Source organism: Pongo abelii, chromosome 14 (genome assembly GCF_028885655.2).
Source record: "Pongo abelii isolate AG06213 chromosome 14, NHGRI_mPonAbe1-v2.0_pri, whole genome shotgun sequence".
NCBI classification, from domain to species: domain Eukaryota; kingdom Metazoa; phylum Chordata; class Mammalia; order Primates; family Hominidae; genus Pongo; species Pongo abelii.
The window spans coordinates 55,995,303-56,017,959 of NC_071999.2; the positions used below are offsets into that span (position 1 = coordinate 55,995,303).

At 41.7% G+C, this 22,657-nt stretch overlaps 1 protein-coding gene across 1 annotated transcript in view; it reads right to left on the reverse strand.

The window, feature by feature from the left end:
• Nucleotides 1-1,747: 1,747 nt before the first annotated feature.
• LOC100445008 (guanylate cyclase soluble subunit beta-2) overlaps nucleotides 1,748-22,657 on the reverse strand; it is a 43,715-nt gene continuing 22,805 nt past the window's right edge. Inside the window, exons 5-13 of the mRNA XM_054529345.2 lie at nucleotides 21,884-21,995; nucleotides 20,517-20,620; nucleotides 19,287-19,503; nucleotides 15,582-15,902; nucleotides 11,936-12,082; nucleotides 11,202-11,350; nucleotides 5,074-5,228; nucleotides 2,000-2,151; nucleotides 1,748-1,919 (exon numbers count right to left, since the gene is read on the reverse strand). Of these exons, the coding sequence (XP_054385320.2) occupies nucleotides 1,822-1,919; nucleotides 2,000-2,151; nucleotides 5,074-5,228; nucleotides 11,202-11,350; nucleotides 11,936-12,082; nucleotides 15,582-15,902; nucleotides 19,287-19,503; nucleotides 20,517-20,620; nucleotides 21,884-21,995 (1,455 nt within the window). The 3' untranslated portion in view covers nucleotides 1,748-1,821. The remainder of the gene's footprint in view (nucleotides 1,920-1,999; nucleotides 2,152-5,073; nucleotides 5,229-11,201; nucleotides 11,351-11,935; nucleotides 12,083-15,581; nucleotides 15,903-19,286; nucleotides 19,504-20,516; nucleotides 20,621-21,883; nucleotides 21,996-22,657) is intronic.

A 22,657-nucleotide genomic window follows, 5' to 3' on the forward strand; every position in this document is an offset into this window, starting at 1 on the left:
AAACACCCTGGCCCCCGGAAGTTCATGGGGTTCCTTAGGAAGCAGTATCCGCATGAGGTCTCCCCTGAGAGTTCCTGGCCTTCCTGCTGGAGCCCCCGTGCTGCACTCAGGGCAGATGAAGGCAGGCAGGGAGAGACAAACTTACCCTCCCCCAAAGCCTTGTGGCTGAGGCTCACAGCAGGAAATCCAAGGCTGCCGGGGAAAGGGAGAGGGAACTGGGAAACGCACAGAACCATGAAAAGAAAAGTGTTGGGATCCTTCCTTCCTGGGACCACATACATGTTTGTGCAGTTTTCTCTACAGGGAGGCACCTGGCCAAGGGGTTCAGGGTGAAGACTGACCTCAGCCCACACAGAGGATTGCCATTTTCCTCTATGATAAGCCATGTCTGGGGGTTGTCGACCCCATAGCCCACAAAGGGGTCCTTGTTCTTAATTTGCATAGAGACACTGATTGGGGTCTTGGGGGATGGGGGCTGCTAGCCCCTGCCCTCCTTTCACACCCACCCTCCCTCCTCTTTCTCAGGCTCCATTCTGAGGGCTCCCAGTTGAGGCACCCTTCCTCACTTTCTACTCAGGGTTGCTTTTCCCTAGCTCAGAACTGAAAGTGGGTTTGATTCTGCTGACTCAGACCTTGCTCCAGAATACTGTTTCTCTAAGAAGTGTGGGAACCCTCAGTGGACGAGTGGGAGAGAGCAGAGTGGGGTTACAGCCAGGCACAGCTGAGACCCATCTGCCCTGTCCTATGCCAAAGCCTCCAGCCCTGCCCTCCCCTCTCCCTCTCCCCACTTTACTTTGTCCATTTCTTGGCAACAAAGAAGAAAAAAGGGGGGAAAGTTTGTTTGCCTTCTCTCTAGAAACCCTCTGTACTGTGGGGCTGGCATGATGGTGGGTGGGAGGGAGTGGGAGATAGCAGTGGATGAGGGGCCCAGAGCCTGGAAATTCTGGGGCTAAAAGCTCTAATGAGGACTGCTCCTGGTCCTTATTACCAAAGTTATTTCTTGTTTTTTATTTAGATCTTTGTATCTCAGTGTCTACAACAGTAAAATGTGGTCTAAACCAACTATAGCTCACAGGGATACTATGGTGAGCTGATATTAGAATGAAAGCATTATGACAACAATATTAAAAATTCTTCAAATAATCTGTCTTTTCTTTGGGATAGCCCCACTTTTAAAAATAGTCATCATAATCCACATGTCCCAAAGAGACATACTGCATATAATAGCTGTGTAAATAAGGAACCTCTGGACTTTGAGATTCCCCTTGTGGGCCGCTGGAGTGGCTAAAGATTAGCTCCTGTCAGAAGGAATTCATTCCCTTCTTGGAGGTTCAGAAAGGCATGCCTCCTGCTACCGGGTTTCCCCTTCAGGTCAGCACTTCCGTCTTAGCCAGGCTGTAGCTAAGGGACCCTGAATGAGTGGGATTGATCAGCCTTGCAGCTGATGGAGACCTCGCCATTGGATTCCAGCTTCTTTTTGGGGGTACCATAAGCCAAACAGTAATCTCTAGTCCAGCTTAGTACTGGGTTGTTTTACCCTAAACTCCCACCCTCTTGTCATTCCTGGAGCTGGGTGAGTCACAAATTTTGTCCCTCATCCCAGTTTTGGAAGCTAGAACAAAATGTGGAAGGCAAAAGTTTCCAGCATGCAAGGGAAGCCTGTGCTAGAGCCTGAGCCTCTGAGGCTGTGGAGCAGAGGAAACACTCACAAATCATTCCCCAGCTACCAGAGAGCTGCATGGGAAACGCCCAGAGAAGAACCTTGAAGACTAATGTATGTAGAACTCTTCAGCTGGATCTATCAGCCCAGCTCAAAGAACATCATAATAACCAGGATGCAAGAGAAGAGTGTTCAGGGCAAGATGGTTGAACTGAGCCCTGGAGCTTGGTGGTGGGCAGGGACGCTATCTGTGTTGACCGTGCAGATACTAAATATATCTGAAGTGGTTAGTGGAAAAACTACTCAACACTAATGACAAAGCTTCTTTTTTTTGCTTACCCTTGTGATCAAGTGGGGTTTTAGATCTCCCCATGATCTCATCCTCTGTGGCATTCAAGTTCTGGATCAAAAAGTATGTGGTCATTTTCCCTTTACCTTTCACTTCGATTTCACCCCTCTCAATGATTTCAAACCCTTGATTTTTCAAGGCTCTGCACAGAGAAAAACAATGCATCAGATATCAAAGATTGTGGGTCTGTAACTCAAGAGTTGGCTACAATGCAAAGGGCTACTCAAGAGGAAAAGTCCAGGACACAGGACACACAACAGCAGGGGAGGGAAGATCCCAGACATCCACCTGCTGAAGCAGGACAGAGGCCTTAGGGAAAGCGAGGATGAGATATTCTGAACAGGACGCCAAAGGCCAAAAGAGAACACAGGGACTCACCAAAACCCTCCCAACCCTGCCACCAATTTTCCTCCCTCCAGCTCAACCTTCGTATGGGCATCTGTCACGTTTCTACACACCATGCTGTCAGTGCCCATGTGAACACCACCTTTCATGGTTCTGCCACGTAAGACTCTTGGGTATCAACACTCTTCTTTCCATCTTCCCCAAGTGCACCATATACCCCATGCTTGCTACTATGCTCATCCTAACTACACAAGCTTTCTCCACCATAATTTCTGTCTGCCAAGGAACTGAAGAGGAGGACTATAGGGTAGGGACCATGAAAAGAGACAGAGCTACGGGGTAATTACAAATGTTTCCCTGTTTATTTATTTACTGGCCACCAAGTGATGTTGGAGAAAAGCCAAAGAACCACTCAGACCAGTGAGGATTCAAATTCATGACCACCTGCCTCAGCACTCCATCGAGACTTCCCTTGTCCTTGGCCAGGTTGGTAGAGAGTTCAGACCTTCACCACACTCCTCATGTGCCTCCATTTGGCATCTGCTCCCCTCACTCATATGCTGGTGGCTGTGCCTCCTACTTTATGCCCTGATTCATCTACAAAATTACATTGATTACAGGTGACAGCCTGTGACTTCTCACCCCATGACCACACCATCCTGTCCCCCAGTCTCCAAGGATGAGGTATCTTTCTTGTCCAGGGGCTCCTCACCCATGCCCCCTTCCCACCACCTCTGGGCCTCGCTCCATTGGCCACCCCATGCTTATCTTCGGCTCCCATTCCATTTGCCTTTCTCCTTCTGCTTTTCAGTGTGCTTATGTCTCTTCCATCCTAAATAGAAGCAAACAAAACAGCCTCTCACCTGCTTTAATCTCATACAAATTTTCTCTTCTTTTTATTCTTCAGCCCAATGTCTATCCCACCATTCTACTACAATCACTTTTGAGAATGTCCCCAAAACCTCTAGTGAGTATTTTTCAGTCCTTTACTACATTTGACATTTTTTTCAATTCCTCCTTCCTAAAGTCATCCACAAGAGTGCTTCTCACCCTCAACTCTCCTGGTCCTTTCTGAGTATTTCTTCTCCTGTCTCTTCCCTGGGCTCCTCTTCCTTCTGTGCCACTTAAATGTTGGTTCTGCACAGGATTCCAGTCTTTTCCCACTGTTCTTTGCACACTGCATCCTTCCCTGGGTTGATCTCATCAACTCTCATGACTGTAATGACCACCTATGTGTTGCTTACTCCAAGTCTGGATCTTCAATAACTCAACTCCATCCATTTTGTGGCACTTCTAGCTGAATGTTCCACAGTTCCTTTGAACCCAATGTGTCCAACCTAAACTCATTGTCTGCCCCTATGATGTGGGATACTTCTCATTTGTCCCATTGCAGATGGCGAGGCCACCATTCAATCCCTAGTCACCCAGAATGGAGACCTGGGCTCCTCCCTTCTCCTCCCCCATTTCTAACTACTTTAGCTGGTTTTATTTTCCCCCATATTCCCACCACTAATGTTCTGATTCAGACCAAACTCCTAACAGGTCTCATCTATCTCATTTTCTGGTTCTCAAATATGTCCTTTCAGGGTCTCTAGAGTGGTCAGTGTCAAATAGGACCCTGACCCTGTCACTGTCTTCAACCTCACATTCCTTGGGGGCTTTTCCTCACCTACGGCATAGGGCCCTTGCCCTTCAATAAGGCATGTGCAGCTCTCATCGCTCCTGCCTCATATTTTCCAATACAGAAGAGCTCGGGTGTTTATAATTCTCTGCACCTATTCTACATGTGAGCCTCTACCCACTTTTTACTCCCAATACCCCAATTTTGGCTAAATTTTACTCTGGAACTCCTTGTTCAAGATTCAGCTCAGGAATCTCCTCCATGAAGCCCTTTTCTACTGGGTCAAGCACCCTTGCCCTGGGCCCTCATGGCACCCCTGGTGACTACCTTGAGGACAAGAGTGCAGCAGTTAAAGGGGGACACTGAACTCTGACTCCGTGGGCTGCATCTGGGCTATTCTCCTCCCTAGCCTACCTGGTCCTGAGGCAAATGATTAACCTTTTTTTGCCTTTTCTTTCATGTAAATAATAATAATAATGTATCTTCACAGAGCTGTTGCAACTGTAAATGAATTAACATATAAAAGAATTTAGAATAGAATGTGGCCGATTTTAAGTGCTCAAGAAACTGTAAGTATTGTTTTCTGCACATATTTATCATTGTACTTATCTCACTTTAAAAATAATCAACCACAACTTTTCTTTTTTCTTCTGCTAGACGAAAGGTCAGCACACTTTTTATATAAATAAACACCAGATAGTAAATATTTTAGACTTTGTGTATCATATGGTCTTTGTTGCAGCGATTCAACTCTGCCTTTGTAGCATGACATCAGCCATAAACAATATGTAAATGAAAGTGCATGGCTGTGTTCCAATAAAACTTTATTTACAAAAATGAGCAGCGACTAGATTTGGTCTGTGGGGTTATAATTTGCTGTTCCCTGAACTAAACTATATGCTCCTTGAGAGTAAAAACTATGTTACAGTTAGAAGCGCAACTAAATTTATTATCTGCCACAATATCTTCTGTAAGCCATTGAGACATGGAAGAAAAAACATGAGTTTCCTGCACTACCCCAACCCATGGCTGCTAGGCACTCTGTAAGCTCTAGAAAGAGGGAGGGACAAAGGAAGGCATGAATAAATGGAAGGCTACCTGTAGGCTGTGGGACTGAGGTGCACTTTGTTGGGAAGCCCAAGACTTTCCATCCTAGAAGCTGTGTTCACAGTGTCACCAAACAAGCAGTACCATGGCATCTTGTCTCCTACAACACCTGCTAAGACTGGTCCAGTATGGATCCCCACTCTGATCTGTACAGAGACAGCGTCACTGAAAAGAGACCATCTAATACTCTTGATTTTATTTGTAAGTTGAGATACAATTTACATAAAATAAAAAAAAAGATATTAAACTGTTTAGCTCCATGAGTTTTGACAAGTGCTTATATCCCTGTAACCACCACCCAAAATAAAATGTACACTAGTTCCATTACCTTGAAAAATTATTTTGTGCCCCTTCTAGTTAAGCTCTCTCCCCATCTTCTTCAGCAGAGATAACTACATTCTCATTTCTTCTTTTATTTTTGAGATGGAGTTTCACTCTTGTTGCCCAGGCTGGAGTGCAGTGTGATCTCAGCTCACTGCAACCTCCGCCTCCTGGGTTCAAGCGATTCTCCTGCCTCAGCCTCCAGAGTAGCTGAGATTACAGGCGCACCGCCCCCCACCATGCCTGACTAATTTTTGTATTTGTATTAGAGACAGGGTTTCACCATGTTGGCCAGCTGGCCAAGCTGGTCTCAAACTCCGGAACTCAGGTGATCCACCTGCCTCAGCCTCCCAAAGTGCTGGGATAATAGGCATGAGCCACTGTGCCCGGCCTTTTTTATTTATTTTACCAAAGAATGATTTGCCTGTTCTAGAACATCACATATGTACAATCTTATAGTATATACTTTTTTATATCTGGTTTCATTTACTCAACATAATGTTTTTGAGATTCATCTATATTGTCTTACATATCAGTGGTTCATTATTTTTATCACTGAATAGTATTCTATTGTAAGAATACACCACATTCATTATCCAGTCTCCTTTTCATGAACATTTAGATTATTTTTCAGTTTGAATCTATTAAAATTAAGGCTGCTATAAACATTTCTGTACAGATATTTTTGTAGACATGTTTTCCTTTCTCTTAAGTAAATACCTAGAAGTGGAATTTCTGAGTCCCAAGGTAGATACATATTTAATTTTATTTTTTAACAAAACAAGCAAAAAAAACTACCCAGCAATTCTCCAAAGTTGTTTTACTGTTTTACATTTCTATCAGCAATGTGACACTTTCAGTTGCTCCCATTTTCACCATCATTTGGTCTTCTCATGGGTGTGAAATGATATCTCACTGGGGTTTTAATTTGCGTTAAATTGGTGACTAATGATGTTAAGCACATTGTCACACACACATTGGCCATTCATATATTTTCTTTTGTAAAAAGTCTGTTCAATTTTTTGCCTGTTTTAAAAATTGAGCTGTTTGTCTTTTATTGTTAATGTGTATGAGTTGTACACATATTTGGATATGCAATATGTATGTATTACAAATATTTTTATCAGTCTGTGGGTTTGTGTATTTATTTTCTTTAATAAGCAGAATGTTTTAATTTTGATGAATGTATTCATTTGCGTGGGCTGCCATAGCAAAATACCACAGGCTGTGTAGCTTAAACAATGGAAATTATTTCTCACAATTCTGGAGCCTGGAAGGCCAAGATCAAGCTGTGGGCAGGGTTGGTTTCTCCTGAGGCCTCTCTGCTTGGCTTGTAGATGTCCACCTTTTTGCTGTGTCCTCACATGGTCCTTCCTCTGTGCACATGCATTCTTAGTGTCTCTTTATGTCCAAATTTCATCTTCTTATAAGGACATCAGGCACATTGGATGAGGGCTCACTCTTAAGGCCTCATTTTACTCAGTAAAGGCTCTAGCTCCAAAGACAGTCATGTTCTGAGGTACTGAGTACTAGAGTTTCAAAATAAGAATTTTGGACAGGACACAATTCAGCCTGTAACGATGAAGTTTATCATTTTTTTCCCTTCATGGTCAGTGCTTTTTGTGTCCTATCTAAAAAAAAAAAAAAATCATTGTTTGCCCCAAAGTCATGATGCTATTCTTTATTTCCATCAAGAAGCTTTATGATTCTAGATTTTATGTTTAGATTTGTGATATATATCAAATGATTTTTTTGTATATGGGGTACAGTAGAACTGAGGTACGTTTTTTCTTTCCATATGATATTCAATGATAACAGAATCATTTTTTTAAAAGAGGTTGCCTTCCCCACTCAACTGTTTGGTGCCTTCGTCAAAAATCAATGGACTAAACGTGGAGTCTATGTCTGGACACTCTGTGCTGCTCCAGTGGTCTCTTTGTCTATTCTTTTCCCAATCTCACTCTGTATTTTTTTTTACTGTTGCTTTAGAATAAGTCTTAAAATTAGTTGTGTACATCCTCAAATTTTGTTATTTTCTAAGAGTGTTCAGGTTAGTCTAGATTCTTTACATTTCCATATAAATTTTAAAATCAGCTTGTGAATATTTTCTAAGAAGCCTGCAGGGATTTTGATTGGTATTCTACTGAATCTATACATCAATTTGGAGAAAATGGACAGCTTAAATATGTTGAGTTTTCCAATGAACACGGTATATCTCTCCATTTAATTAGGTCTTCTTTAATTTCCCTAAGCAATATCTTATTGTTTTAAGCATAGAGGTCATGTATATCTTTTGTTAGGTTTATTCCTAGAAATTTAATTTTATTTTCTTTTTATTTCATTTTCAATTTTTTGTCCTTAACATATAAAAATTTAATTAATTTTCCTGTATTTATGCTATGACCTTGCTAAACTCATTTATTAGATCTTGTAGTTTCCTGTAGTTTGTATAAGAGTTTCTAGGTGCACCATTATTTGTTCTGTGAATAATGATAATTTTATTTCTTCATTCATTTCTAAACTTAATGTCTTATATTTCTTTTTCTTGCCTTAGTTCACTGGGTAGGGTTTTTGGTATGCTTTAACTAGAAGTGGTTGTCTTTGTATTTATTCTGCTTGGGTTTGCTGAGCTCTGGATGTGTGCATTGATATCCTTCATGTTGAAAAATTCTCAACTATTATCTCTTCAAATATTTCTTCTTACCCATTCTCACTCTGTTCTCATTCTAGCATTTCAGTTACATATATGGGAGTCCATTTGATATTGTCCTATAGATATAGAGTGTCTTGTGCCCCTTTTTTATCCTGTTTTCTTCTTTGCATTTCAGTTTGGATGATTTCTATTTCTCTGTCTTCAAATTCCCTGATTTTCTTCTCTATTGTGTCTAGTCTTTGTTAAGCCCATAAAATTAATTCTTTATTTCTGATTTCTGATATTATAGTTTTCTGTTAGGTATAGATATAGATGTAAATATAGACAGCATGTATGTATTTCCCATATCTTCACACTTGTTTTGCCCCTTTTCTTATAGACCCTTTAAAATATTTATCAGACTTATTTTAAAGATTCTATCTGATAATTCCAACATCTAGGCTATTTCTGGACCTGCTTCTATTGACTATTTTCTCTATTGGCTATCCACTATGTTACCACTTTCTTGTTTCTTCTCGCATCTCATATTTTTCATTATTTAATTGAATGACCTATATTGTGCTTGAAAATACAGTAGAGACTGAAGTAGATAATATTTATCCCCCAGAAAATGTTACATCCCTACAGAATTAGGCTGCTGAAATGGGCAGTAAGTAAATCTAATCCTTATTTGAGTTGGGTCAGGGCTTTTCCAGAAATATTGGTAGATTCCATGTACCACTGGTTTCAAATATTATGAAGGCTGAATCAGAACTTTCAGTACAGGAGAGCTTAGAATCTGAGCACCAGCAAGGCTCTGAGGACCTTGAATGCTGTACAGCCAATCCACAGCTTTTGGAGTTCTAGGAGATCTCCTTCTGCATTACATCCCAACAGTGAGATTTTCAGAAGTCTCTTTGCTCCTCAGTCCCACCCTGGCTCTCTGCACCTTGGGAAAATTTTCTCTGCCATTCCTCCTTGCCCTCATACTTCAAAAGGTCATCATAGTGTACTTGGTGAAGACGAAGAGTACTTCAGTTGAATTTCTCTCACTAACTCTCTTACTCTAACATTAGCCTTTAATGGGCCACTGCTTTGCATTTGGGAAAGGCCCCAAACACCTCAGGGACTTGGGAGTTCTCTCAGCTCTCCTCTCCTGTCCTAGTTTTTGGCTGACTAATCCCCTGCACTTGGCCTATGAGGAAGAGTTGGTAGATGGGTACAGATTCTGTGGCTGGGACTCTTTGTCATTCTAACCTGTTGTTTCAGCACTGTGACCATTAAAAATCCACTAAAATTTAGACAGGCTTATCCCTACCCTCACCTCTGGTGGATTACTTCTTCTGCTGCCCTGCCAGGATTGAATGCAATTATGGGTGTATTCTCTTTGAAAGGGTTTGTCACTTCCTGGAATTTAGTTTATTTTGATTCTTTTGCTTTCTGGTGGGGAAGAAAAAAAACTGCTAGCATGGGAACAACAGTCTCTTACAGCTTTCTACATCCTAATCAGATTGCTTGTTGTTTTTACTTGCTAGATTTTCTTCTCCTTGAAATAAAATTATAACTTTCTCTAGGAAAAGAGGATTCTCTGAACCCTTCAAAGCACCTAGTAATACTATCTCATACATGGATGGATCTCAGTAAACGTATATTAAAGCTATATGAATAAAAGAATATCTCAGTGCAAAATAATTGCACAATTCTGTTAAGAGAGAAAGTGTTTCCAGTTCTTTCCCCTACATCCTTGAATAAACCCATATGATATGCTGTTTCTGGTGGACATTTAATGATGCTCCTAATTATGTCCATAGTCTTACCTTGGAATTGCTAACATCCTTTCCTATTTTTTTCTTGGTAAATCCACCTTGAGAGTTTCCCAGAATTCATTGTCTAATTTCATTCTTATTGGTGTAGCATTATTTTCATCTCTGGCGCTATGCCCCTTTCATACACACATGCACACACACACGCACACACACATGCACACACACACACACACATGCACACTACGCTTTCCATTTTTATTTTTTCACCAGTGACTTACACAAGCGTCCTTTAACTGAAACATTTATCTCTTATCTAACCTTCTTATATCTCTTCCCTCATTACCTCTCATCCTGATTTTTTATTTATTACATTGGATTTTTATTCCACTGATGCACACTGTGTATACAATGAGTCATTATGGCAGCTGTCTTGTTCTTGTGACTGTCTAAGGCCAGCTTTTACTTAGAAGACTGCAGTGGATGCTGTAGTCATGATCTGCACTGTTTCTCAGCTTCTAACTCACCATGGTCAGAGTGAGTGCAGCAAGTTTTCAGAATCTCCTGTAAAAAGGTTATAATGTGGAAAAATCATATTCCATCTTATAATTGGCTTTGTTTATTTTGAATGGACTATTTAGTTTATTTTGAATTTATGACTGATATTAGCAGGGGAAACATCTAGAAATCAAAGGCAGAGAGACGCCGCTGTCAGCCATCCCAGGAGCATTAGGATCTGCTGAGCCAGCAGAGGAGGACATTCATTTTTCATCTCCAAAACTGCTCAACTTTTAGAGTGCGAACAAACTTCCAGACTTGGAAATGTACTTTTCTGTGAGAAAGGCGGGCAGATGTCTCGCTAGTGGCCACGTGGTGGAAGGAAAGCCATTCTGAATATCTTACAGCATCACGGTGCCTGTCCTGCTGACTGCAGGCAGCTTCACACCTCAGCCTGAGTTCTGAACCTGTCAGATGGCATGTTGGAGACACAATTTCCTAAGCAGGAAAAGTTGGCTGCTCACTAAACCTGAACCACTTGTTGAAATGCTTGAACAAAAAAGCAGGAATTATAAATGAGCTGGTTTTTAAGATGGATTGAGCCCTGCTAGGTAAATAGGAAGAACTGCTCAGCATGGTCCTAAATTACCGACAAAGGAAGCTTGCAGTCAATCGTAGGAAAACCTTGAGCACCGCAGCCTCCTCTGAAATTTGAGAAAAGTTGAGACTACAGTAGCCTTAGGAATATCTCTATTAGGGACATACGCAAGAGAAGAAAAGGGCTAGGATACATTACCCATTTTAATGACGGCAACTTACCCAGTAATCACCTAAGCACATAAGCAGAATTCTACTTTTGTGTGTGAGATGTTTGGCATTAAGCCAAGTACTCAATTGCTCTCTACCTGGATGTGTTCTCCAGTAACAGGATCTATCACTTCCTTTGCAGAAATTCTCATCCCCAAGGCAAAATTAGCCACTCTTTGAGCATGGCTTCCAAAAGGCACTGGTACACCTCCTACCACCATATAAGCATCTCCTATTGTTTCTACCTGTCAGGGAAAAAAAATAGGTATTCAGATGGATTCCTTCATGCACTAAACATGTCACTAGACTTTTTTTCATTTTCCATATATAGACAAAGGGACTATACTAAAGCTGGTGATTGATTCTTTGCTAAGGGTATGAGGAGCATGAGAGAGGAGGTGAGAAGGAAAAGGACTCAGGAAACAACCATGAGAGAGCCAAAAGGCCTTTCTGCTTTTGGTGGAAACAAATCCCAGAAAAGAGGAAGCTCCTGGGGTAGTCATATGATGCTATATACGAGATAACACATTGTTTGGATTCAATTTTCTGCTGAATTTAGGAGTAGGAGAACTACGCTCTACGAAAACATCTGACATCTAAGTGCCCCTCAAGGGCACCAGAGTGCCATCTTAGCATTGAGCATTGTAAAAAGAATTCCTAAAAACTAGAATTCCTAAAATACTTCCAATTCCTTTTCAGCTTTTATTCTGACCCCACACTCATCCACACCAAACCCCAGACCAGTGCAGACAGAGGCATAGGGAGACTTAGAATCAAGCACTTGCCCTGCATGAGCACACCGTGAAACACCCCACACTTTACAGACACTTACTATAGACCGCGTGCACACTGGTTAATCTGTCAAACTTGGAGTACATGGAGTTCAGCATGTTCACTATTTGTATAGGTTCACAGGCAGTACAGATGTTAGTAAATGTCACTACATCACTGAAAAGAATCGTGCAGCTTTTACATTCTCCTACAACAGAAACCAGGTATTAGTGAGAAACAAGGAGCTCGACTAATAAGTCCATGAATTCTGGATTAAGAGGCCCTGTGAGAATCAAACCTGCCTGTGCCTTGTGGGAAAAGGAGCTGGATGCCATTCCCCATTCAGCATCACCCAGCACACGTTTAGTGAGTGCCCGCTGCAAGCTAGTCATACCAGGAGAATCATATCACAGGGGGCAAGCAGACCAGGCCCTCGCCCCCAAGGAGCCCCCAGTCTATTGAAGGAGACATAAAAGTGAACAAATGCTTCTAGTAAGATGCGACCAGTGCTGTGGGAGGACAGAAAGGACCCCTAGCAAGTGGGCCAAGCAGAGCCTGAGCTACAGGAGACCTGGGGACAGGGCTGACAGAGACTGGTCACTGTGAAGTGGTGGGTCCCTGTCTTTGTATGGCAGGAAAGCTACTTTGTCCTGAACACTTGCTCCTAAATCACGCCCCTGATTCCACCTTTGCCCGCATTCATGCTGACTTCCACATAGCAGCCAGATGCCCTGTTTAAGTCAGATCTCCCACTCTTCAATCTCAAATCTGTCATGACTTCCATCACACTTAGAATGCAACCCAAAGTCCTGACCATGGCCTACAGAGGGGACCCCCCTACCTCTGTCCCTGCCACCTCTCTGTCCCCATGTCCCTCTGGCTCCCTCCACTCTGGCCACACTGGCCTCATGGGGTTTCTCCAGCATGCCAAATGCCTCCTGCCTTTGGGCTTCTACACCTAAAAAAAGAGGCGTTTCCTCTGCCTGACACTTTTCTCAAATATCTACGGGGCCTGTTACTCACATTTCAAATGTAACCAACTCAGTGAGAAGTCTCCTGACCACCCTGTATAAAATAGCCCCTAGACTGGCTATCCTCTTAGCTTGATTGCCTTCCATCCACTCCATACACATGTGACATTATATATATATACGTGTGTATATATATATATATATATATGTGTGTGTATATATATATATATACGTGTGTATATATATATACATGTGTATATATATATATACGTGTGTATATATATATACATGTGTATATATATATGTGTGTGTATATATATGTGTGTGTGTATATATATGTGTGTATATATATACACACATATATATATATATTTTTTTTTTTTGAGACAGAGTCTCACTCTGTCACCCAGGCTAGAGTGCAGTGCAGTGGCACGATCTCAGCTCATTGCAACCTCTGCCTCTTGGGTTCAAGCATTTCTCCTGCCTCAGCCTCCCGAGTAGCTGAGACAACAGGCACATGCTGCCATGCCCGGCTAATTTTTTGTTATTTTCAGTAGAGACAGGGTTTCACCGTGTTGTCCAGGCTGGTCTCGAACTCCTGAGCTGAGGCAATCCGCCTGCCCAGCCTCCCAAAGTGCTGGGATTACAGGTGTGAGCCACCGCGCCCGGCCTGATATTCTGTATGGAATGGTTTATTTGGTTATTGTCTACCTCCCCATTAAAATACAAAGCTCCATGAGATGGGAGACTGTCAGTTTAGATCTCTGCCATATCCCACGCACCTAAAGCAGGGCCTGGCACATAGTAAATGCTCAATAAATACTGAGTGAGTGAATCGATGACTCCTTGAACGCAGCCGGGTGCCTTCTTTGTTAGTTAAGCCTCTGATGGTAATTTCCCCTTTGTGGAACTTTCCCTTCTCCTTGGCTTCTGGCCTATCATCCTCTCTTCATATTCCTCCTACCTTTCTGATCTCCTTGTTTTATATCTTTCCTTGGCTTCTCAACCTTCTTAAGTACTAGATATTCCCTAAAGAGTAATACTCCACTCTGTTCTCACTTCCTGTCCTCTAGGTGATCTTATCCACCATTCACAGAGCCCATGATTAACCCTGCCCACATTGCAATAACTCCCAGATGTATAGCTCCACACCACAATGTTCCTATGAGCTCTCACTAAGATTCCTACCACTGATCATGCTATGTGGAGTATCCCACAGACATCTCCAGCACAATGGTTCTAAAATGGACCTTATCATTCTCCCCCAACCCTGCTCTTCTTTCTGGCCCTGTCTTAGGATAAAGCATCCCATTTTTCCATGCAAGAAGCCTCAGATCCATGCCTGCCTCCTCTGTCTTACCTTCCCCATCTGGTCAGTGAGGAAATCCTGCTGATTCTTCCTCAGGCTGCCCTAGTTCAGGCCTCTACCATCAATGAGCTGCGCCCTTATGGGCTTTCAGCCCCGCCTCACGCATTCACTACATTGCAGCCAAAATCGGATTTATGAAACTCATCATGTCACTTCCATAATAAGAGAAGAAACTTCAATGAATTCTCACTGCCTACAAAATAAAAGACTTTTCCTTAATAGTCCAGATTCATCACTGCATCACCTGAACCCCACCCTACCCACTCAGCGTCACCAGACCCCACTTTTCCACATACCCCATGCTCTGGGAACATGCCCCATGGTATTTATTTGCACATTGCCTTAACTTTGCTCTTACTAGCCCATTCTCCGGAAATGCCTTTTTCCTCTTTGCTTGCTGAAATTCAGCCTCAAGGCCCAACTCAAGTGTCACACACTTTTGAGAGGTGCCTCTACAACTCCAACCCACCCCCTATCTCTTTATCTCCTGACATCTATTTATTATTAATTTCCCTGTCCCCATATTGCCATAGCACCTTATGTGATGGAAAGAGTATGGATTTTGGAGTTAGATGGCCTTAAAGCAGTTAGTTTCCAGCTGTTTCATTTACCAGCTGTGCTGAATGTCAATTTGCTCAGCAATATGGTATGGATAACACCTCCCTCATAGAAATGTTGAGAAAATTTAAAGAAACAGCACATGTAAAATGTCTAACACGGATCCTGGCACAATAATTGCTCCTTAGTGCAAATTAGTTTCTTTTCCTTTGGTCATTTCCACCCCCATTAATTTATACTGCATATCAAACTCACAAGGCTGTAAACTCCTCTGTGTCCCCAGATCTGGAACAGCACCCTGGCACAGAGTAAGTTCACCAGGCGTGTCTGGTGAATGAACAGAATCCCATGACAAATGGAAAGTGAGTTCAGGGTAAACACGGCATCCCTGCCTCCATAAATAGTATACTGTCCCAGAATGGTCCTCAGAGGACTCTTATGATTTAACCAGTGTGCGAGTGTATTATTTCTAGTTATAGTTAAGAACCCTACTCACTGTCACTGAGTAACGAGGCCAGTCTCAGGACACAGCCTTAAATTCTTAGAGAATTTAATATGTGTGTAGTTGACAACCATTTTTATATAATTCATATTTCACTCCTGTATTATTTTTATTATTATTATTATCAATGTAGAGAGAACAAAGCTGAGAATGTGCAGGTGGAGTAATAACCCCAAGATCATGTCACCTACAAGTGACAGAGCCAGAATTCAAAACCACTTCTGTCTGGCTTCAAAGCTTGTGGCCCTGACTTCTAAGACATACCACACTCTGCTCAGAGGACCCTGTGCAGGAGAGGGTGCCTCACCTGCAGCCACCTTTTTGCCCTCCCTCAGCTGGTTGGCCACATGTTTGGGCAGCATGGCACAAAGTAAGGTCTCTGTTTTCTTCTTTTCAATGGCCAAGTGCTTGGAGAGGACCCGTAGCTCCTCCTTCTTCCTTTCCAGCTGGTTGGACAGCTCTATCTCAGCCAGCCGCTGCTGGTTCAGGAGGATGAGATCCCTGGTGGTGTCGTGGGGGGCGATGTCAGAAAGATGCATATTGAGTTCTTCCAGCTCTTGCAGGCTGCGGAACTTTGGAGAGCACAGGTACACCATGCACCGCATGGACTCCATCCAGATCATCTGGACTTGCCATCATGGAGAGAAATGCAACAGTAGAGTATGTCACCAGTAGGGGCTGAGAAGAGCTCACTGGACAACCAATCATCTCCCACACTGTGTGCTTCTAGCCACTGCACAGTCACACTCTTTCTCTTTTACCCAAGGTCTATGAGACTTTACTCATCTCCCCTCTTTCCCTAGCAGCTCTGTCCATTGCCTACATTGAAGTGGCTCCCATCTATCAATGGCCTCCATGCTACTGATGCCAACACAAGTTTCTTGGCCTTTTCTTTACTCAGCCTTTCTGCTGTTTGATGATGTTAACCGGTCCCTTCTTCCTGAAATCTCACTTCCTAGGACTTCTCTGACACTGCTTTCTCTCTGAGATGTCCCCTAATTCTTTGAATTTTTATTTACATTATTTTAATCTCATTCCTTAAACGTTAGTTTTCCTGAGGGTTCTGTCTTGGTATTCTCATTTAGCATCACACAACTGCATCCTACACCATGCTGACTGAATCTGAATTTCCAGAGAAACCTTGCTTCCTGAACTCAATATGTGTATTTCTTTGAAAATAGATATGTTTGTTATGTTATTGTAAAAGCAGTACACATTCATTGCAGAAAACCAAAAAAGTGAAAGAAAATAGTAAAAATCACCCATAATCATACCACATGGATAATTACTATTAATATTTTGTAGTATATCTTTGTTTTACAAAAAAGAGGGATTATATGGCATCTTCTTTTCATAATCTGAATTTTTCACTTAACATATATAACATATTCTTTCATAGTATTAAATATAGATATGCATCTTAATTTTTGCTGGCGACCTTGCTCATACTGTATTTTATTAAATAATAAGCTAGTATTGATTATATTATATCTAGCTTATCATTGTATAAACAATATTGTGATGAATAAGCTTGAGGCAGTCTTTGTGTATAATCATGGCTAGTTAGTTTGTTAAAAGATATATTCTTAGACACGGGTTACTTAGACAAAGAATATGCTCATTTTTAAGGCTTTTGATACATATTGCCAAAATACACTCTAGGATGATTGTGACAATTAATACCTCCATGAACTGTGTTTTTTTTTTTCTTCTGTTCTCCCTATTAGGTATCTGTTCATGGCTATCTGCACTGAACTCATCTTCAATCCCCTCCACAAATCTTCTCTTTCTTTTAGTTCCTTCATTACATATGTAGTTAGTCCCTACGATGAGCTAGGCACACCGTTTTAAGCATTGAGGATATAGCAGAGACTCAAACTGACAAAAATCCCTGCCTCAAGGACATTACATTATGTCTTTTTTTCAGTTAATTGCACCTTCATCACCCAGTTACCCAATCAAGGAAGCTAATAATTATCCTAACGATTCTCTTCCACCCCCTACATCCAGTCACCAAGTCCTGCCTTAATTATCTTGTGAGTCTATCCTCCAATTGCCACCCCAGTGCCACTGCCGGAGTTTAGCACCTTAGAGTTTCTTTCCTGTACTCCAGAAGTAGCCTCTGTCTGGCCTCCCAGGATCCATTTTCTCTACACTCTGACCCATCCTTCACACACCTCCAGAGTGATCATTCTAAACATCAAATCTGATCATGGCAGACACTTCAACATGTTTCCAGCTGCACGATAGAGTTCAAGTCCTCATCTTGCCAGCCTCCTCTCCTATCACTCCACTCTACACCTCACTCGGATTCCCAGAACATGTCATTCTCCCCTCGGACATCCCCCGAGTTCTGCCTGTGCTTATCCCTGGAATAACTAAACATCCCTCTAATCGAAAGACAGCTCAGAATGTGTGCCCTTTCATGGCATATACAAAAATTTGCTCAAAATGAATCAAAGACCTAAATGTAAGAGCTAAAACATAAACTCTTAAAAGAAAACATAGAAGAAAAGTTTCACAACATCAGATTTGGCAACAATTTCTTGGATATGGCACCAAAATCACTGGCAACAAAAGAGAAAATAGATAAATTGGATTTCATCAAAATTAAAATCTTTTGTGCATCAGAGGACACAACCAACAGTGAAAAGGTAACACACAGAATATATTTGCAGATTATATATCTGATAAGAGGTTAATATTCAGAATGTACAAGAAATTCCTACAACTCAACTGCAAAAGCAAACAACCCAATTAAAAATGGACAGAAGACTTGAATAGACATTTTTCTGAAGAATAAATAGAAATGGCCGTTAAGCACATGAAAAGATGCTCAATATCATTAATCATTAGAGAAATACAAATCAAAACCACAATGAGATCCCACTTCACACCCATTAAGATGGCTACTATTTTTTAAAAAGCAGATAATAAGTGTTCATGAGGATGTGGAGAAATTGGAACACTTGTCCATTGATGTCCATGATGGGAATGTAACATAGAGCAGCCACTATGAAAATCAGTATGGAAGTTCCTAATTTTAATAAATTAAAAATAGAATTACCATATAATCCAGCAATGCCACTTCTGGATATATATTCCAAATAAATGATGGCAGGGACTCAAAGAGACATTTGCACACCCACATTTGTAGTAGTATTATTCGCAATAGCAAAGTGGTGGAAGAAATCCAAGTGTCCATTGATGGGTAAATGGATAAAGAAAATGTTGTATATTCATACAATGGAATATTATTCAGCCTTAAAAAGGCAGGAAATTCTGACACATGCTACAATATGGATGAACTTTAAAGACATTATGCTAATCGAAATAGGCCAGTCACAAAAGGACAGGTACTGTATTATTCCATTTATATGAGGTATCTAGATTTGTCAAATTCATAGGAACAGAAGGTAGAATGCTGGTTACCAGGGAATTGAGGAAGGACAAACAAGTTATTGTTTAATAGGCAGAGTTTCAGTTTTGCACAATATAAAAAAGTTCTGGAAATGGATGATAGTGAAGGTACAACGTACAATGTGTGAATGTGCTTAATACCAATGAACTGTACATTTAAAAATTATTAAAATGGTAAATTTTCTTATGTAAATTTTACTACAATTAAAAACAAAATGTGGGCCCTACTAATAGTGAGTTAGATGATCATGTTGCTACATAAAATACAGACATTAATTTAATACCAATAGTACCTCATGCATTCTGAAAATTTTAGTAACATATCAGAATTTTTAAATTACATATTGTATGTACTTTAATAATTATGTATGTAACTATATTACATATATTGTTTATGTCTAAACCAGAGATGGTTGAGGAAATAAAATATATTCTTTACAGATCAAGTCAAGTGGAAACGTCAGAAAAAAGAAAACGTGTTCTCAACGTCGCCCCTACCCCACTTTTTAGGAAATTGGAAAACTTTACCTCTTCCCTTTCTGATCAATCTCTCAAACAGGCGGGGAGCAACAGGAAAGGAGTGAGTGATTACCTCGAAGTTTGAGTGTGGTCTGACTTTGCCATGCTACAGGTATCATTTCTCTTCGTGTCTTCAGGACAAATTGACTGTTGATAAATTTGCGGATGCTGAAAATGTTGAAGGTAACTTGAGGATGAATGATGGAGAAATACTCATCCAGTTGAATCTTCTGGGTTTGGAGTCCTGGTACGTACTTCTGACTGTTCACTCCGGCTTGCTTCACCCGTAGCTATCCACAGAGGACAGATATAAGACCAAGGAATAGAAAGCAACCCCCCTCCCCATAAACTTCCCCTTGGAAATAACATTCTAGCCGTGTTCTGTGGCTCACTATCGGGAAAGGGGGTCAGTAATGGAATCAACATCATGGAAGTAATAAATTTTTTTGAAACAATCAAATCTGTGCTAATGTCTGAAAGAGAAAAGAATAGTACAAGAGTGCTGAGAGGCTTATTTCTGACTAAAGAGAAATGAGGTTACAGCTCTCTATTGGGCTAATAGTTCTTCCCTCGCTCTCTGAGACAACTCTCTCACTCTCTATCATTTACTAATGAAGAAACTAGCAAATTCTATAGCATTGGATATATCATCCAGGCCTGGGTGAAGAAATCCATCAAGGGGGTGGGAGGATACCTTTCACTGCTATCTCCAGTGAAGACACAGAAGGAAGAAGTAAAATAGGTGTCCTTTAAATGAGTTCCTAATCAATTCAGTTGACATATATTTTATCCATGGAAATGGATTAACAATCAAACTTAAATAGTTATGCTCACAACTCTCACAGAGCAGTGGCTTGACTTAGCATGACCCCTTCCCCACGTTCAAGATGCAGAATGTGAAGCTGGGTGGGATGGAGACATACATGGTGGTCACAAGGATGGGAAGTGTTCATGGGTAGAATTCCACCCTATTGTTGCTACTGACTGTGTTCTGTTGTCTCTTTATGTAGTGAATTTTAGCGTCACTTCCTTTTCCCCTTTTTTCTAATGGTAAACTTTCCCATACACTTACTAGTTCAAACCTCCCTTTCTACCCTATCAAGAAGATCCTGCATTCTGGATTCTGGAGGATACCACAATATGAAAAGGAAATCAATGGTCCTGCCAGGGTAAAGCCTAGTCTCCCAAGCCCTGGGAATTTCTCAGGGACTTGAAAATCTCCACTGTTCATGAAGGACTGTAAATCATGCTCACTTCCCTGGTTTAGCCCCAGTTCTTAGCTACAGAGGGAAGAGTCTCTTACTGATTCATCAAATACAATGTGGAAAGGAAAAGCATAGCAGAATGTCTTCTCTTCAATCCAGAGTCTCTCAGGATAAATTGGCTCAAAGGTGTTCATGAGATGCCCTGGACATAGAAAAAGAAAGTGCTGATGAGAAGCAGCTCCCGCCTCCACCCTTGCACAGAGCAGAGCTCGGGATAGGGATAGTATCTTAAGTGTTTCACAAGCAAAGTGCAATCTCACTTCTTTTGCATGGGCTCCCTCAGCATCTCCAGATGGCCACAGCAATTCTTCTTCCAAATTAAAACAAACAGAAAACTTGCTACCAGGTTGAGAAGCCCTCCTGCCCCCTGCCAAGTTTCTGCCTGCCGCTGAAGAGTTTCTGGGCCAATTGAGTATGTCTCGCCATGAACACAGAGTCGGCATTGAAATGGTGACAGCCAGACAATGAGCTAGCAGAGCAGAGCGTGTGCTCCGGGCCCAGCATCAGGGACATTTGCCATGGAGCTTTTTAGACTGACAGTTTTGGGTGGCACATGAAAATTTAACCAACAGTCCTATTTGGCAGGGGGTAGAGATTCGAAATGGAGCCTTTTTGATATGAAAATCTCCTAGACAAAGGATGTCAATTGCATGTTTGACTCACTTGCCATGGCTTGAAGGACGCAAAATGCAGCCCTTTGAGCCCCGCAGACCTTCTCCCAGATGCGTGTCACCTGGCCCATTGAGCCGTGCCGCAGAGCACCCTAACTCCCTTCTCCCAGTGGATCAGTGCCCTTATTCAGACTCAGGCGTTAGGTGCTAATCATTAGATGGGCTCAGTGCCCACAGGGGTACCTTAGGAAGCCTAATGCCTGCATTTTGCAAATGAGAAGATGGAGACTCTTGTCCAGGGTCACACAGCTCCTTAGGCACAGAGCCAGAAACTTGCTTTCTTGGCTCTTGATCTAGTGTCCTTTGCTGGGCGACTAGGGTTGTTATCCACAGATCTCCAGTCCAGAAATGTGTCCAAATGGAGAAGGCCGGACTGCAGAAGAGGAGCTGTGGAAAATTCATTGTTCCTGATGGCACATCAGTGCTCATCTTCCTTCTCTCCATCCATCACCTGTTGGGAGTGATTCCAATTGTGTCTCCAAAAACTTTTTCTTAGGACAGGGGAGACGATGTCTCCATGTCACCTGGCACAAATAACGACAGGCAATGGAAGGACAATTAGAGCCTGACATTTTAAAGTTAAAAACTATGGTCACCAAATCCAAGCTTTGCAGAAACTAGTGCCAACATAATCGCAGAGGGCTTGGCCCCGTCAGTGTACACTGGCCGCTACTCCTGAGAATCAAGCAATCTTTCTGATCTCAGAGCTGAGCTTGGGAGAATCACTCATTTACCTTTTCCAAACATGACTATGCTTCTCACAACATCCCAGTGGAATTTTTTCACAGGATAAGAAGAGACATTCAAATATTTCTCCTTCATCCTGAGGAAAGCTGCCAGGAGGGCCTACAGATGGCAGGGAGACAGGCACCTGGTCACATGACTGGAGAAGCACAAACCCCATTTGCTGTGATGGGGTCCACCTTTAAATAAGGAACTGTATCCATGGCCAGAGGAATAGCATAAGGGCTTACAAGATCAATTCTACCAAGACTTTAGCATTCCCGGTATTTTTTAATCAAATTAGTCCTCATGCTGTTTCTCTATCAAAGAAAGCAATAACTTTTCAGAAAATCTCAAGAGGGAACTAGGATGATATCTGGCAAGAAAATCATGCACGAACATTTCTTCCTGTGGCTGAAGATTCTGCAATGAACAGACTCTGAGATGGACTTTGAAAATACTCTAAGGAATCACAGACTAATCCTAATCTGGGCATTTTCACAAGCTATGTGCATGGAGAGCTCTTCACCTAACATACGTGGTAACCTAAGCAGGTAATGATAACCCTATCAGTTGCAACTGAGGTGGCCAAGTACAGAGTCTTGAGTTGACTCAGGACCTATGACTGGTTCCAGCTGCAGAAGTGGGCACTGAAGACTGGAAAGATCAATTTATTTGAGGAGGATTAAAAAAAAAAGCCATCAAGTTCAAATTTCAAACCCTTCATATGGTTATTGTTATATGTGAAAAATTGTCCAGGCTCAGGTACATCCCAGAATGCTTCC